Genomic DNA, 18,727 nt, shown 5'->3' with positions numbered 1-18,727 from the left:
AAATCCTTGTTAATAAGAAATATTATCCTCAGAAGGTAAGTAGGGTCACCAATATGTGGATGATACACAGTTCTGCCTTTCTTTCCCATCTAATTCTGAGGATGCTGTTGATGTTCTGAACTGGTGGTAGAAGTCAGTAATGGGCTGGATGAGGATGAACACATTGAAAGTTAATCCTAACAAGACTGAATTCCTCTTGGCTAGAAGCAAGGCCTTGAGAGGGGGACTTGGGGACTTGAGAGCCTTCCTGTCTTGGATGGGGTTATACTCCCCTTGAAAAGCCAGATTGTGGTCTTTTATGTGTATTTCAAAGTTGCTGTTTTACTTATATTGCACGCTGCCTTGAATTTCACCAGACAGAATTTCACCAGACTAATAAATATTTAAATAAACAAACAAATCTGTTATGGCACCAGTGTTTGAGTGTCAATACAAACTGGAATTAGGCAGAAGCCTGCATAGAACAGAAATGGTTAGCAGGGATTTTTTTAAAATAAAAGGAATAGGGTCATCATTAATGCTTGTGAAATTTTAGGTAGTTTGCACTGATTTATTGTATATACTATACTATTATGCTGCTCTCTAATTTTGTTAGTATTCTCAGTGGAAAAATAAAAATTAAATATACACTCTCATCACATAAAATAATGTATTGGTAACTAACACAAAAATTATATTACAAGTACGTCATGAAAACTGTTTATTAACTATGTCAAACTACATAAGCAGTACTCAGTATTTTGAAATCTGAAAAACATACAGAAGTCAAAGAAGACTCCAGAAAGTCCCACAGGCGTCCCATCAACACACACCAGCTTTGAAACATCATGTCTATGACACCCCACATGGCAGCTTTGTATAGAAGTAGCCAACTGATGCACACTAATGCTTGCATGCCTTCCTCTCTACTACACAGAAGGCTGTACTGTAGCATGCCTAGTAGAAGCCTTGTAATTATCACACTCCTAGAAATTCTGCAGATAGGCATTCAAATCCCCTCCTACTAACAGAAAATCTTTTCACAGGCTCAAACACTGGGAAGGAAGCACGGGTACTAAGGCTGAAAAGTCCCCTCACTGCTCTGGTGGGGGGATTTGGGGGGCATTCTGGGACATCCTCAACATGATGTATATAGTTGGCATGAGGGGTGTCACAGACATCATTTCAAGGACACTGCATAGTGACACTCTGGTTTAAGGGCAAAACTCTATGGTAAAACCAGCTTCAAACATCAGTATGTCAGGGACATCATATAGCAATTTCATGGTTTGGGGCTCGGGAGAAGCCCTGAAAACTTGGGGAACTCCCACTGGGACCTGGGAACTAGCAACCCTAATGGCTACTCTAACCATATAATCCAGACACTTTCACAGCTCACTTGGCAGAGGGATATCCCCCACCATGTTCCACAGAAAGCCTAAGGCCTCTGTCATGCAAGGGTTTATGGTCTGCATTGGGGGGAAATGCTTTTTTTGCAAGACAGTGCAGACACTGGGATATTAAAACTGAACACACAAACATATATTTAAAGATGAATTTAAATCATCATTTAAATCATTTCCCCATATCAATAGCTTCCCTTTATAATATCAATAGCTTACTGGTGGAAAACACTCATTTTGGCAAGCAACAAGCCAAGCATTAGCAAAACAGAGGAATTGGCCAGGATGTGAATCACAATATGAGGGCATTTGAAATCCTCTGTTCAAGGTCCTGAACCTGACAATATATATCAGGACAGAAAAGACTGCAGAGAAATGCACAGCATTATGGAACAGCAGCGGCTTAACATTCACAAGGTACCCAGTACAAGTCTGCATAGGGCTAACCACCAGGTGGTCCTGGAACAAGTCCCAGCTGAGATCTAATCAGGGGAGGGGCACTCATACTTATTGGCTACTCCAGATTCTAATTCTGCTTGGTACCTTTCCATGGAGCTTTCCTCTGCTGTGTTCTAAAGATCTATTAATGCTACCTACTGCTATTCACTTGAACTCTACAGCTATTTACTCAAACAACTCTTGTTCCCCATCTTCCATCACCATTACACAGCCAGTGGAGATTGGTGTAATGAGAACCTGGAGGTGTCCTGCCCTTCACTCATGCTAAAGAACAATTATGCAGATACACTGTAGAACCTTCAGTCCCTTCCCAGTGAGAGCAAGGGATGGACACAGAATCCCATCTACCAAACTGTGTGGAAAGGAAGCTACCTTAACTCTGAAAGGATAATCAGCCACTAGCTGTTCCACCACTTAGCCTATGGGAGAGCTGCTCCAGCATCCAGTCACTTTTCAGGGGTTGGAATGTTGGATGAAAGCACAGCAGGCGTTAGTTTAAGTCTGCCTCAGGGAGTGCAGCCATAGTTCAGGTCTGCCTCACCAAAAGAAATGAGAAGAGCAGTCTGAAGACAGCTCTCCCTGATAGGGTGGCAAAGTGGTTTAGCTCTGCCTCTGGGAGAGAATAGAATATCTAAGGGGTGTCAAACTCCTTTGTTTCGGGGATGGATCTGACATAAATGAGACCTTGTTGGGCCACGGCATATGTTCATAAAATGTAATGCTATGTATAGCAGAGATATAAACTTCAATGGACACAAACAAACACAATGAAAGGGGTTTTTTAACTTAAAATAAAAACATGCTTAAAATATTAGCACTCTTGCAATATTTTGTGTATTTAACAGTCTCTGATAACTGACATCTCTTATTCTGAATTACTGCATCCAAATGTCTGTGCTGTAACAATCTTGAGTATACTGTTTAGGTGTCTATCTGTAAGCTGCAAACCTACTTTTGATTTATTGACATTCATGCAGAAATCTCATGCTTAGTGCTCTGAGCCTGGGACCCAGGGGAAAACATGAAATGGCTGGGCGTTGTGAGCTTCTGTACTTAAGTTGCTTTGCAGAAATCTCATGCTTAGTGCTCTGAGCCTGGAGCCCAGGGGAAAACATCAAATGGCTGGGCCTTGTGAGCTTCTGTACTTAAGTTGCTTTATGTGCTGGTCAAGAACACGTGAAGGCATCATGACACACAGTGAGGGTTATGTGATTGTCTACAAAACTATAGTTTCCCCAGAAAAATAGCTGCAACCCCTATGAGGCAGTGCAAAAATAGAGAAACAGCCACGTAGAGTGATCAGGATCAGCCTTCTATCTGGGAAGCTTAGATTCAAAATCCCCAGTTGACAAAGGAAATGTGCTGGGTGAACGCGCTCTGGACACATTCTCAGCCTAATCCACCTCACTGGCTTGTTGTCATTCCTTATCTAAGCATTGCTTGACTACTGAGAAAGACTGGATCATGAAGGCATGCATATAGTGTAAAAAGAGGAGGCAAACCCAGTTCACCCAGGGGAGCTACAGCATAACAAGCCAAAGAAAGAGTAAGAACGAGATAGAGAGACCAACAAAATACACACACTAGCAAGGCACACAAAAGCTCATACCTTGAATAAACTGTTGTTGATCTTAAAGGTGGTTTGTTTTTCTCCTATGCGACTGAGGCAGCCGAGCAAAGGGGAGGAAGGGGAGGAGCCTCAGCCAATGGAAAGGAAGACTTAGAGAAGATTGTGCGATTGAGAAAGCCTGGCCAGGAAGCAAGCTCTGACTCATTCCCTTCCTCCCCCTGGAAGAAGGGGGAGGAGCCTCAGCCAAAGTAGATAACAGAGGCTTGCCTATCTATCTCTCCTGTGTGATTGGAAGAGTCAGGCAAAGCAAGCTGGGATGCAGCAGCAGAACTAGAGAAGGAAGCAGACAGTGGCCAGTTGCTCAAGGGCTGGATAGGACCCTTTTGCAGGACATATGCAGCCTGTGGGCCACATGTTTGCCCCCCCTCCCTTGGTCTAAACCCCCAACACTGCCACTCTTAGTTATCTTCTATCTACTTAAAAGTTGCCAACCCTTCAGTTACTATTTGATCAGATTATTTGACCAAACCATCAGATCTTTTAAGTTGTTTTTTTTGTATACCTTTTCAAACTCTATAAAATCCAGCTTTTCTTTCATTTTGGTTTTGTCATTTTTTTAACTGTGTACATGAATACTTAATTTAATCAAATTACATCTGTTTTTAGTGTACTGGTCAGGATTTTTGATTTATTTCTACTGTACAAATTAAAAACATCACATTGGCATGGACAAGCCACTGTGCTTGCCTAAAGTACCGCATGTATTTAAATTCGGCCCTAGCACTATGCCTTTTTCTTCCCTTCTACTAGAAGTTGCAGATGACCACACAGACAAAAAATGAGTGTTACATATATTGGCTTGATTTGTTAGCTGGTCCTCTTTTTTCTATCCATCCCATAATACCGACTGTATTATACTATGTAAAATGCTTTTGACAGAATTTTTGTACTACTCCTCTTTAATGAATCATTTACTTCTGTAGCTTTGTTGTTACCTATTTGCAATTTTTTCTAATAAAGTTCTTTGGAAAGAAAAAAAGTGGGTGTTAGAGCTGTTACAACTCTCCACATAAGTTGTTACTAGCCAAAATAATAAAACAAAAAAAGATAACGATTAGTATTCTGTATGGATTACAATAAAATCACATGTAAATTTTCATCTTTCACTTTACTGTATTTCAACCTTATATGAAAATAGCCCCTTTTTGCCAACCTAGACACACTATAGACTGATAACCTTGAAACTGGACTGTTGCAGCATGTTCTACATGAGACATCCCTGGAAGACAACAAGAAAGCTACAGTTGGGGCAGAATGTAGCAGCTAGACAGCTGATGAGGTTAAATGGTTTGAAGATATTCAAGTTTCAAGATCGCTATAGTAGTGGCCAATTTGCAAAGTGATGGCGTTACCTTTCCTTACTGATCTGGGTGCCTAATATCATGAGACCCCCTCCAATGTGAGGAAGGCCCCCACCTTGCGAAGAAGAGGCTCTGTACAGTGCAGCAATTCCAATCTGCATTTCTGGCTTAGAGGTGGTAGTTAATTAGTATGATGGATAATGGTGTGCTTTTTTCCTTTTAATTGTATTGTTTTTTTGTAGACTGAGGTTTTAGCTTGTTTTAAATGAAAGCAGATTGAATCTGATTGATCAGAAGAAAAGCGAGATATAAATATTTTAAGTAAACAATTTAAAAATAATTTCTTACCACAGTCCAGTATGAAGTCTCCAATCCAGCTTTTAAACATACAGTTATTACCACAAACTACAAAAAAGAAGAAAAATTACTGTACTTTTCTTTAACAGATATAGCAATTTAAATGAAACGTTTCGAAACAAAGGCCAGCATTCAACATGCCAACATTCAATTTAATATTAAAACACATCTTACACATTCACAGTTTCAGAAGTTACAAAACCAAGATCCCAGACATAAAAAAATCAGTTCAGTGCACCTGCAGGCCCTTAACAATAGTTTGTAGCAATTCTTCACGCTCTGCAATAGCAGCAAGCTACTTTTGAAATGGAATTTTCACATTCCATTACATGAAATGGAAGTCTAGCTGTTCAGAAATACCAAGTAAAACTCTCAGTTGGTATGGCAGAGTACTACCTCTAATGGTATCTGATTTTGTGGGGCAAAATGAAAGGAACAAAGAAAATTCTATGAAAATATCAGTCATCTGAATGACTTCTTCTAACCTACAGCCCAAGTCCCAATAGAACAAAGATTCATCAAGTGATTTAGCCAAGATGAAATTCTAAAACTGAGTGAACGGGTGGAGATAAAAGTTCTGTATGAAGTGCACTAGCAGCATTCAAGTGCTCTTGCTGAAACAGTCGCGTTTGGTTCTGCTCTTACTAGGAGCAACCATTTGCTGAGATCTGATCGAGAAGCATGCTTGTTTCACTCTGCCTCCCATTTAGATGGATGAGCCTGCCAAGGTGCGGCACTGCTGGGCATGACTGTGGCACACTGAGCATCAAGGCAAGGAAGAGCACCAAGGCAATGGCTTCCTATGAGAGGCTGCTCTGCAATCTACCCTGCTTGTCAGTTGGTTTTATAGCAGTATCACTTACTGTATATACTATGTTCCCCAAAAGCAAGTAGTCTGATGTTTTGCCATTTGCAAATACAGTATCTGTAAGACAATGTAAAGGGAAATAATCAATAAAATTTGAATTATTTGAATGGGAATGCATTGGACATTTGCAGTTTTTATCTGACAGAATAAAATGATTTTCTTTCAAGTACTAGCATGAGCCTTGCTTCTCCTTTTTATTTACAACGGACTTGTAATTTCACAAGCTGAAAGGGCACACAATCTTCATTTGGAAGCACATTTCCAAATGCCACTCAAATCAACTGCCACTGTCTTCCAATAACACACTGTGCAAAATAATTTATCTACCGCCTTCTGTATTGTGGTGAAAAGATTTTGATACAAAACAGACCAGTATTTAAATTGCTAACACCACATTTAAAACTTGAGGTTTAAGGTCCAACAGAAAAAAGGGAAAATAAAATGTACTGTTATTGAGAAGGCTGTCTTTCAATATAAGGCCAATACAGACTTGGCTTTAAGATTAATCCTGGAAACTGTAATTTTAAAACAATACAGTGCAAATTCTGTATTTCATTATTTTACTTACCAGACTGGACAGCTTTTAGTGGAAACCAAAATAGAATTACTGAGTGGAAAAGGCCATTTAAACAATGAACCCAGAAAACCTAAGGGAAAACAAACATTCATGAGAACCGTTTGTGATAAAACTAACTCCGTGAACTCTGACCTTTCTTTTTCACTTTTGGTTAGAATCAGAAAATGTGTTTTTCAAAAGGCCACCTTTAAGAACTAATGTAACTGAGAGGCATTTTCTGCCTCAGAGCTCTTCATGGGTCATTTATTTATTTCTGTTTCTCAAAAGGTGTTCACTAACTTTCCCTTTTAATTTCATTCACAGAAAATGTAAACGAACCTATTTTGATCTTGGTAAAAACTCCAACTGAAATGTTCAAAAGTAAAATTAAGCAATTGGGGTTGTATTCCATTTTTTTCTGACTAAAAGAAAATGGGGATACACTGTAAGTACACTACTATGAAAGACAAACAATTGCTCTTGATTCTGTACCTTACAAATCTTTCTATAGCTGTTTATGTTTGCTGTTTATATATGTATTTATAAAACAGTGCTACCAACACCTACTGCAAGAACAATATGCGGGAAGTACATTCAAACATATAAATCCAGTGCTCTGCATAGTAAATTATTTCCATTAAATAAATAAATTATACAGTTTTCATATCGAATAGAATAGCTTTGGGCACTTCTATTATGTATCAAGTTTTTATAATTAGACATTTTTTTTATAAACCATGATATGTGTAGCCCACTCCTATGCATGTTTAAGCCCACCAAGTTCAATCAGGCCTATTCCCAAGTAACTGCGCATAAGACTGCAGCCTTATTGTGTTAAATTGACGTGCATTAATAGTTTTAGGCTGTTCATACAGCAGAAATTAAGTTGCCTGCCTCAAAAAATGTTCCACCGTGTCTTGAAGTTCTTTGTTATTTTATCCAGTTACATAAGGCTGTATGATCCAATTTATGCTACAATACTTCGCACACTGGAACTTGTGTTGCTCATTAACCTTTGTCTCGCCTCCCTGCTGTGTCATTACCTCAAGTTTTATTTGACAGAAAGCACAGGTGGGTGCAATAAAATCAGACCTACTTTTCCATTTTCCTGACCAATACTTATTGTCACATGCTAATCCTTTAACCTCTGTCATGGCCCCATGATCTCTGACCCTTTTTAGCATAACAAATCTACCCATCATCATTCAATACAACAATGATTCAAAATCCTCACACACTAAACCTGTATCAACAATCCTGCTTTCCCAGGTAGTTGATAGACATTTATTCATAGTATATTTACTTATAACAAAACCAATGCAACATGCTGACATATTTTAGTTGTTCTAAAATATTTGCTGTTCTAAAATTAATAATTTAAATATTTGTGACTGAAAAGGCCACGTAACTTAAACAAAGCTTCAAACAGCCTGTAAAACAGTATATATCATACAAATATAAAGTCCAGTAGGGGTACAGATGTAATAATTTAATCTGAATTCACATAAACATTCAGATCTTTAATGGTCATAGTAATGTAAAGTATTTGCTTATTTATTTAAGACAGGTTTGGTTTAACATTTATTTGATTGCCTGTAGCAACATGATCTATTGGCAACTGACATAATTACATAAATTTTGTGTATATTTTCCTAGCAATAAATTTAGTGTTGGTGATGACTGTAAGGCTTCAAAAACCATGTCACATTTTAAAAGCATTTGTTTTAAAAAATTGTGTGAAATTTGATAAAGCCATGCTGAATTTTTTTGTTTTAGTCTTGCTGTTTTCATGAGAATTATAAATAAATGTACAAATTTAACTGTTTGAATTAAGAGTAACATTGCTATAGAGCAACTGGTGTTTGGAGTTTTACAGAATTTCATTAACAAAAACAGACAATTCATTACTTTCAAGGACTTTACTGCAAAAAATTTGTTCTAGATTCTTATCAGGTACTGCAGTTTAACTCAAAAGCATGATGTGTAAACTATCCACATTTAAAAACAAAAATGTATTTTTACATATCAGTATTATTAAACGGAACCTTTATTTATCCATACAACGCATTATCTACAAACTTGCCACAGTGGGGAGTGACAGAACATCTGCTTGACACGCAGAACTTCCCAGGTTCAAATGTTGACATCTCCAGTTAAAAAGCTGATGTGAAACACCTCTGCCTGAGGCTCTGCAGAACCACTGTCTGTCTGAGCAGACAATACCTTCATGGACCAATGGTCTCATCCACTATAAGGCAGTATGTTTTCATGTGGTGTTGCTGTTCTCCTGTGGGGCTACCTTCAGTATCCAATTTCTAGGATTAACAACCTTCAGGACATGGCATGGTATATCATAATATCTGTGAAACAGCTGCAAGTGCTACTTTAAACTGATTATACCAGACCAACATCTACGGTTGGGCTTGTTTGGTCTTTGGTACCCATGGTAGCACAAAAGATGAGCAAAGCATCAGTGCAGACCAGCTCTTGAAGTTTGTGGGCAGCAGTTTCAGCATCTCAGTTCACTAAACAGCATAGGTATACACAGGCTTTTTTTCTGGAAAAAAAGGTGCTGGAATTCTCAAGAGGGAAACACACATTTTAAAAGAATTTTGTTTCCACAAAGAGGTTTTGGAACTCTGTTCCACCACGTTCCCCCGGGGAAAAAAAGCCCTGGTTATAACCTATTGGTCAAAAATATAGTGAGTTTTACTAATACACGATCTTGCCAACTGAGACCAGTTCAAAAAATGCTTTGACGTTACAAGGTAATTTTAAAAAACAAAAAAGCCCCCAAAACTTCCACATTGGCATGGATCTAAGAAACCCCATATATCAACAGAAAACATTTGTGAATTTGCACATAAGAGGGATTGCCCATCTCCTCATGCCATGTAAAATCCTGCTTGGATTTTTCTCTGATTTTCAAGAGTAGTTTTTTTCAAGATAAGTGAGGGGCTGCAGTTGCAAAGAAAGGGCTGCGTGTGCACATGGTGTTTTGTGTGTGGCCAGGTGAACCCAGCAAATATCAATAATTATCTTCAATTACTGAACATGACAGGGATGCAGAAGCATCTCATTATTTTTATTCAGTTTAATTGCAAACAACTACCATAGGAACCAAAAGGTAGTATATACTAATCCATTGTTTACCTTTGAATTGAAGTCCAGGGCATTTTGAGAAGTCTTGTATAATTCAGGATATTTCAGCATATTTTCTTTATGGCAGGATCTTTCAAATATTCCAAGAGTCAGTGGGGGCATAGCTGTAAACATCTAATGTGTAAAGCAATTATCAACTCGATAAAAATTCATTATATTTCAGGAATAATCGCTGAAAAAAAAAATAAAATCAATAATTTGAACACTTACCACATTGTAAAGTCCTATGCACCACCGTTCAAACAGTATTTGTCCAGAAAATCCATTAACAAAGGCAAACCATATCTGAAAGAAATGATTTTTTTTTAAAAAACCTTTCATGTTATTAGGACATTTCCTGCATAAATCTTAAGGTACTTTTCTGAATACATTTTCAGTTTCAACTAGATACGTAATCTGTAAGTCATAGTGTAACTAACTTACAAATAAAATACACAGCTGTGGAGTCATATTTACAGAAAATATTGTTCTCTTTCCAGGGCAAAAGTATGAGCTTAGTATTTAGGGTCTTATTAAAATAAATAATGGTTCAAATTTATTAAAACATTGAGAACATAAAGCTTAATTTAATCTACATATTTATTGCAAATACTTTCCATAATCACAGGACCTCTAAATGAAAAAGCTTCTGAACTATTCAGCTCTTAATCCATTTAAAACACTATAGAGTAACAGGTAGGTTTCATGAATTCTTTTTCTGTGCAGAACTCTACTGTCTGATCATGAATGTTTCTGCTGAATGCAAAATATTACATTACACTTAATTTACAATCTCTTGCAAGCAATTCAGAACATAGATGACCAACAATATTAAAGCAAAAAAGAGTGAGTCTGATCTGCTAGTCAAATGATATTGAGCATCAACGTGACACAGATTTGGCCACAGTTCACGTTTCATTTAACCTCATTATAGGAGCATGAATTGTTACAAATTCTCCATTTACAGGGCCTGTCTCTAGATGACTGGTTCTGTGAACAATCTGGTCTTTTAACATACCAGAAAATGTCTGACCACAAGTGAAAACAAATGTCTGCTTAATTTTCTTTTCTGTCTTATAATGCAGAAAATACTAAGACACAAAAGTAAACTGCATAAAGGCTGTTCAATACTCAATTTTTATTTATGTTCAGATTTATATACTGCCATTCATTCAATAAAAGCTCACAGAGCAGTTCATAAAAATAAAGACGATCACAGTAAATCATTTAGTTATGAAATCAATCCCCAGAAAATAAACTAAAATTTTCCTTAACAAGACTGTTTGAAATGAAGAACAGAGTTGCGTGAAAAATGTGACAAGTTCCAATTTTATCAGGCTGTTGTTGTTGTTGTTGGGGGCGGCGGCGGGGAATAAAGCACTCACAATAAGTAAATAATAAATTGTCTGGTGCTTGATCAACCATGCATTTCTTATCACAGCTGAAATCTTTAAACTTAGCATTCAAGCAACAGAGAAAAGACCCTTCAAAAGCATATAAGCCAACATCTCTTTTCTTTAGCACCATCAAGTGAAATGTACAGCAGAGTCTTGAAGGAGTTCTTTCAGATGCACTGTGAAAGATACGTTCTCCGTATATTTTAAGTTCGCTCAAATGGCATTTTCTTCCAGATGCACTTGTGACCAGCCTAACACAACACAATAGCAGAGTCAGTTGTGCTTAAGCCTATGGATTTCATCTCTGTGCTGGGTGGTAGGAAAAGTACATGGGTAACAGATGGAATTACCCATGAATTAACTGCTCTACTGTTTCAACAAGCCCAAGGTTGCTTTTTATCCATGATTGTTGAACATCAGCTCCACATGCTGCCTGACAACCACTGTTTAACTGAGAGTGAGTTTCAAAGCAGTCTGTAGTATGTGGTATTCTGATCACAGAAAAAAGTAAAAAGTCCTACTGAGTGGGAGGACAAACTCCTTGAATCACTTAATTTTTTAAAAAACTCTAGGCCATAATCATATTCCCCACCAACAACTCCATTTTAAAAGTTTGCAAACTGAAAACGTTTCCAGGCACATAAATACTGCACATCCCCCCCAACCCAAACTATCAGTTTCAGTTTATTATTATTATGGCCAATGGCCAGCACAGATCAAAACAAACCAATCCACACAAAACACAAAATGGATTGCTGAATATTTGGTAACTTCAAGCAGACCTTCTAGTTATTTTTTTACTAAATCCATATTCTTGACAGCAGAATATGTGTGTGCTTACATGCATTACTCAATATCGTTAAAGGATCAAAAGTGTACAGGCAGACTGAATGGACGTTACATTATTTGTTTTAAACTCCAATGTGTTTCTAAACAATGTTTAAGGTTTTTCATAGAAGAAGACGACGACTGCAGATTTATACCCTGCTCTTCCTTTTGAACCAGAGTCTCAGAATGGCTTACAATCTCCTTTATCTCCTCTCGCCACAACAGACATCCTGTGAGGTGGGTGGGGCTGAGAGAGCTCTCCCAGAAGTTGCCCTTTCAAGGACAATTCCTACAAGAGCTATGGCTAACCCAAGGCCATTCCAGCAGGTGCATGTGAAGGGGTGGGGAATCGAACCTGGTTCTCCCAGATAAGAGTCTGCACACTTAACCACTATACCAAATTGGCTCTCTGAAAGTACACAACTGAAGAAGCAGTTTTTAATTTGCTTATTTATTAAAATTATATGCAAATAAAATTAAGCTTCATGTTCTAAACATTTTAATCAATTTAAACCATGTTATAATGAGACCCTAGTATTTTGGCCCTGAAGCAGCTGTTTTCTAAACTAGGGTTTCAGGAAATTTTCCTGACTACTACACTAGAACAAAACTTTCTTGTGCCAATTTACTGAATTTAAAAAGTAAGAACAGAGGACTGGATCCTACTAGCTTTTCCACTAGTGAAAAAGGACATCTTTAGACCACCAAGAAGGCAATGCCAGGAATTATGGCACCCCTGTGAACAAAAGCTGTGCAAGATGAGGACTGCACTAAAGAAGGGATAGTGTCTTCTTTTTCTACTAATTGCATTAGACGAAACCGTTGTATGACAAGTATTATGTATTTATGTAAGCAAGAGCTTGATAGACAATAAGAACCAGATGACAAAAATCAAACAGCTCATTTTAATCTGACATTTCCTTTTATTCTGAAATTATTTGTTTTGTGTTTGCCTTACTTTAGCTTTGCCTGATCTGCTGGTATTTTAGACAGTGGGAGGAAGAGGCTAAACCAAATGGATCTCTTAAAAGTTGGAGAAATGTTAGGGTTGCCATTTCTGTGTTAGAAAATACCTGGAGACTTCAGGGATGAATCTGGAAGAGGGTGGGATTTGGGGAGGGGCCTCAGCATGGTACAATGCCATAGAGTCCACCCTTCAAGTGCAAGTTTGGTGTAGTGGTTAAGTGCGCGGACTCTTATCTGGGAGAACCGGGTTTGATTCCCCACTCCTCCACTTGCACCTGCTAGCATGGCCTTGGGTCAGCCATAGCTCTGGCAGAGGTTGTCCTTGAAAGGGCAGCTGCTGTGAGAGCCCTCTCCAGCCCCACCCACCTCACAGGGTGTCTGTTGTGGGGGAGGAAGGTAAAGGAGATTGTGAGCTGCTCTGAGACTCTTCGGAGTGGAGGGCGGGATATAAATCCAATATCTTCTTCTTCCAAGCATCCATTTTCTCCAGGGGAGCTGATCTCTGCCACCTGGAGATCAGCTGTAAAAGCGGGAGATCTCCAGGACCCATCTGAAGGCTGGCAACCCTAAGGGGCACTCACTGTCTTTCAGCTAGCAGGCCTACACAAAAATGCTAGGCTCTAGTTTATGCACATTGGAATACAGACTGAAATGAACTGGAATCAACCAAGCATGTTGAAAAGATACTTGATCAGCAACAGCAGATACCTTCCAAGGGAATTTCTCTCAGGGTTAAATGAGTGAAAGGATAAAGATCTTCCACAGTTTTTAAGTAATTGACAGACTCACAGGTAGTTTGAAAGTCAGGAAGGAAAATTGGGAGAGATGTTAAGCCTTTACCTCCTGTGCCTCCCCTCACTTAAACCCCTAAAGTTGCAATTACCTCCACAGGCAGGAAAAAGACAATGTCATATCTAGCTGGACCCTCATGGTCCAAGGGCCTTAAGATTTGAATTGGTTCTATCCCTAGATGTTTTGTGTGTTCTGCTGATTGAAGTTATAGCCTTGAAAACTTGAAGATCTCTCTTACTGTATGCCTATTGGTACTCCTGTGGTAATTCCTGATTTGGGTTCTAACTTGCTCCACTGGGCACTGGCAGTACAAGAACATCTGTGTAGCCAGTGGCCTCAATCCAGAGCTCCTCATGCACAGCAGCTGACTGAAGGGATCTCCTCCCTTAAACAGATAACTGGAGCTGTCATGAAAGTTGCCTGAAGTCAGACCCTCCCACCACTGCTCAAAACAGGTGACTGGCATGGTTAACAGTAGCAGCAGTGCCCTATCTATTTAGCAGCACTGGGCCTACATGCATTTAGAAGGCACAAACCGAGTAATAGTCTTGATAAATTCTCGAGTTAGTATTCTGTGCAAGGTGGCCAACTGCAAACTTAATTGTGAAATAAAGACCTAGGACAGCTAAAATGTAGGGCTAAATATAGAAGAAGAAGATGATATTGGATTTATATCCCGCCCTCCACTCCGAAGAGTCTCAGAGCGGCTCACAATCTCCTTTACCTTCCTCCCCCACAACAGTCACCCTGTGAGGTGGGTGGGGCTGGAGAGGGCTCTCACAGCAGCTGCCCTTTCAAGGACAACCTCTGCCAGAGCTATGGCTGACCCAAGGCCATTGCAGCAGGTGCAAGTGGAGGAGTGGGGAATCAAACCCGGTTCTCCCAGATAAGAGTCCGCACACTTAACCACTACACCAAACCGGCTCTCCAAATATAGCCGCAAATGAATATGTAGTCCGTTAGCTACATACAGTTTATCCAGAGACCTAAGGTGAAGCACAACTTTCACATACTATAAGCAGTTACAGCATTAATTTATTAATGAATAAGGTATAAAGCATAAGGTATAAATGTAAATTAGATATATACATGAAACATCTTCTTCAGCATATGATCAAATCTTTAATTTTCAATATGCCAGTCATTTTTGAAGATTTGATTTCTTAAATATTTGCTCATGCTGTAATTTTATATCTTATTCCTAAGAAATGACATTCTAATATAAATCTTACTGAATAATATTTATCAGATTTGGATTAAATATATTTTGGTATTATTTTCTAAATTCCAAGAAAAGAGAGGGGGGCAGAAAACAAGTTTCACACACATTTGCCATATGCTGGATTTCTGCATTTTAAGTAGCAGCTTACAAATAGTCAATGAATTCCCTTCACCCATGCCTGATCACTATAAAAACTGAAAAGAGATTCGAGACGGGCAGTTGTCCTTGCTAGAGACATTCTGTGATATATATTGTGTCCATTCATTCATAGTATTGACAAGAGCCATCAACAGCCACATAAGTTGTAGAAGTGGGAAGTTTGTTAATTGATCTGCAGGTCTTATTTTCTATAAACATTTTAGGAGCTCTCAACATCTTATAAACTCCCAAAATTAGCATTTTAATAGGAAACTATAAAAACACCACTGAAACTGAATTCTTTTATTGCATTCTGGCATACATATTGTGGCACACTGTGTCATCATTACCTCAATGATGTAAAGGACGATATTCTTGTAGAAGCAGTATAAGATGCATTTAGCAACTCTGCTATAATTCCAGGCACCATGGACCAAGAGTAGGTTCTTCAAGTACTTGAACTACAAATGGTAAGAAAAAATGTTTAACTATGTACACAAGGTCCAACCGCTTATCACTTGAAAGAAACATCTTGTTCTATTCTTTATCAGGGACAAGATTTACCTGTGCTATTGAGTAGTCTGACGAGTTAGCCGCTTGTAGCCCTTCATTTCCACTAATGCCGACACCAACGTGTGCAGTCTGTATCATACTAACATCATTTGCTCCATCACCAATTGCCAGAGTTACTACTTTCACCTGTTTCTTAACCATTTCTACAACTTCAGATTTCTGAAGAGGTGAAACTCTTAAAAGAAAACACACAGATATTTTTAGAATGATATTATTGTAAGATTTATTTTTATAAAGGTGTGTTCACAGAGGGTTGGAAAAGCTGCCCCTATTCTGAAAGCCGCAGTGAGAGAGACAGAGGCATGCAGGATGATAGGCACATGACCTGGTCCCCTGTGGCTCATTGTTGATGCCACCTTTCCCCACCCCCTCCTCCCTCACAGCTCTTATGAAAATCTTGCTGTCTCCCCATCTCTCCAGCCTGACAACCCTGTCCTCAAACAGCTCAGTTACAGTTAAGATATATATATAAAAGACCTGTTAAAAGTCTAAAGGGATTGGGGGAAATGCCAGAGCTGAGCATTGCCATTTTGAAGGTGGAGCTAGCCCCCACCCCCCAAATTGGCTGCAGGCAGAACTTTCACATGGAGGCTTTTAAAGTCAGATCAAATGATGTTTTTATTTTTTTCTAGCTTAAGAGAAAAAGCCCCAGAATCCTTTCCAAGCATAACATAATGCAAAAACACCCCAATAAAGCAAGGACATGGTATGTTCTACCAGGAGGAAAATCACTGTATGAAAGCAGCCAAAGACAACAGAAAGTCTAGTTCAAAGAAGCTTCAGTCAAGTACTGCTATTTATTCCTCACTTTCCCTCTGCGCTTACCCCCTAGTTCATCAGCTGGCTGATGTGGTGAACTGTTTTTGGATGGTATGATTTCAGGCTATGGTTTAAATCTAGCACAGTGTTTCCTTGCCTTCCCTTTCCTATTGTACCCCACAATACTGCTTCTGGGGGAGGTCTCCCAGGGGTTGCACTGTAGGAGGCATTTTGGGCTGCAGAATGAGAGGGGAAGTAAGAAAGACAAACTTCACAGTCAGAAATTCTTCAGCCCATGGAAACAGTTTTGGCTCCAAGTGTGTTTGTGAAATTGAACAAATGAATGCTTCTGTATGTAACAAATCTTCTTGAACACAGGAAACTAGATGTCACTGGGAACAATTCCAGCCTTCCCTATGACATGCTAGTTTGGCACGTGCAAGGATTTCCCCAGCTGTACACATGAATCTGTCTTCTACTGAATCAGACCCTTGGTCCATCAAAGTCAGTATTGTCTACTCAGACTGGCAGCGGCTCTCCAGGATCACAGGTAGAGGTCTTTCACATCACCTACTGTCAGATCTTTCAACTGGAGCTACTGGGGATTGAACCTGGGGCCTTCTGCATGCCAAGCAGATGTTCTACCATTGAGAACATCTGATGAACTAAGCTCAAACCCAGAGAGGAAAATAAGATATAAAGAGTAATATTCTTTACAGATGAGCATAAGAATACTTCTTTTTAGGGGCCTCCTCACAAGCACAGAGTGGTTGCCCAAGAAAGCCTTCTTCGGCAAGGTGCCAAAACTTTGGAAAATCCATCTGTATCCCTCTGTAGGGGTCTTTTGCTAGCACCATTGTTTCGCTCATTGATTTTTATTAGACCTTTTTCCTGTGCATGTGTTCATGTTTTATTTATTGTGTGTGTGTGTTTTCAAGATGATTTTAATAGCTGAAATATTTTGAGGTTTTAATGTTTGCCACCTTAGGGATCCTGATTTGGGTGGAAAGGCAGCACAGAAATGTTTTAATAAATAAACAAATGAACAGGATATCCCCAGATGATTTAACTGAACAAAATCAGTCTAGATTTATGTATTCATGTTTCAAAATGTGTGAGAACAGTAAAGAAGCTGGGCACAATCACTGGAGCAGCCTGGGTGGAAAAGCCCACACAAATTGCTTTTGCTCGTGTGGATGCAGGATAATATATCATAAATGGTATATAGATATAAAATTTGATAGTGGAGGATAAGATCAGTCTAGATCACTTGGCAGAAACTATGTTGTCAGAACCAATGATGGAATCAAAATGGGGCTATTCTGAATTTTCACACACTGCCTCCCCCTCCCCCCCCCCCTTATATCATGATGCTTATTGGGCTTGTATAAATTTCAGATTACAAATGGATGTTATGTCAATCTTCAAATCTACTGGAAAGCTTTAGGAAACCGTATTTGGTGCACTCAGTTGTGTACATTATGGTGCAGTTTCAGACATCACATGCAATACAAAAGAATGCATTTGTCATCCAAATGAATGTATAGATGAAACACCTAAAATTCAACTTAAAAATTACTCTGTTTTTATAATCTTTACTAGTTTTGACAGTAGGGATTAAAGTAATGCTACTTGCACTCTTACTCTGAAAACTAGTAAAGATAATAAATTCAACTTAAAGTAAAAAGCCTTTCTGGAGTGTTTTTTCTTCTTCAGCAATTTAGAAAGAAAAAGGCTTACCTGCAACAAATAACAGCTTTACATGACAGAGCCAAATCCAGAAAGTACTGCCTTACACCAAACGTCAAGGCATACTTCAATGTTTTACCATCAATAATAAGAGCAAAATCATTTTCCTTCCTCAAGGCATCACCAAGAGTGCTGCAATGATGGCTTAATGTCTCTCTTGTTGCCTGTTAAATACCAAGAAAAGACACACATCACTTCTGTTTAAACAATTTATACTATTTATGCTTCCAATAAGTATCATATTAGATAGTGATTCAATTACCATTTACATGGAGATACACCATGAATACATCAACATATCCTTGATTTTAGTTTTATTATTTGAAAATACTGTTGTGATCACCCAAAAGCATTAAAATGGCCAGAAAAAACACACTTTGGAGGCAGAAGAGAGACTCCTTTAGCCATTATAGAACAGCTATTTTTATGTTCATGAGTAAAGTGCCTTAAGAATTAACTAGTCCTCTTTAGCTTAAAAAAGCACGTGACTTGCGAATTCTTAAACAGCTTTACTTTAGGACGATACACCCAGTTTTCTTTCTCTGTTTCTTTTAGATGCAGAGATTAACCTATACCGATTTTGCACACAGCTTACCACACGGTCACGTT

At 38.7% G+C, this 18,727-nt stretch overlaps 1 protein-coding gene across 5 annotated transcripts in view; it reads right to left on the bottom strand.

The window, feature by feature from the left end:
• The window catches only part of ATP8A1 (ATPase phospholipid transporting 8A1), a 124,697-nt gene that overhangs the window by 15,382 nt on the left and 90,588 nt on the right, over positions 1-18,727 (bottom strand). For all 5 annotated transcript variants that reach the window (XM_060246321.1, XM_060246322.1, XM_060246320.1 and 2 more), the window contains 8 exons: positions 18,110-18,282; positions 15,602-15,785; positions 15,388-15,498; positions 9,926-10,000; positions 9,707-9,829; positions 6,566-6,644; positions 5,993-6,054; positions 5,121-5,177 (listed from right to left, as the gene is read on the bottom strand). In XM_060246321.1, coding sequence (XP_060102304.1) covers positions 5,121-5,177; positions 5,993-6,054; positions 6,566-6,644; positions 9,707-9,829; positions 9,926-10,000; positions 15,388-15,498; positions 15,602-15,785; positions 18,110-18,282 — 864 coding nt within the window. The remainder of the gene's footprint in view (positions 1-5,120; positions 5,178-5,992; positions 6,055-6,565; positions 6,645-9,706; positions 9,830-9,925; positions 10,001-15,387; positions 15,499-15,601; positions 15,786-18,109; positions 18,283-18,727) is intronic.

This window comes from Heteronotia binoei, chromosome 9, assembly GCF_032191835.1.
Source record: "Heteronotia binoei isolate CCM8104 ecotype False Entrance Well chromosome 9, APGP_CSIRO_Hbin_v1, whole genome shotgun sequence".
Taxonomy (NCBI): domain Eukaryota; kingdom Metazoa; phylum Chordata; class Lepidosauria; order Squamata; family Gekkonidae; genus Heteronotia; species Heteronotia binoei.
Note: the sequence above shows the minus strand (reverse complement) of the source record. Positions and strands in the feature narration are given on the sequence as shown.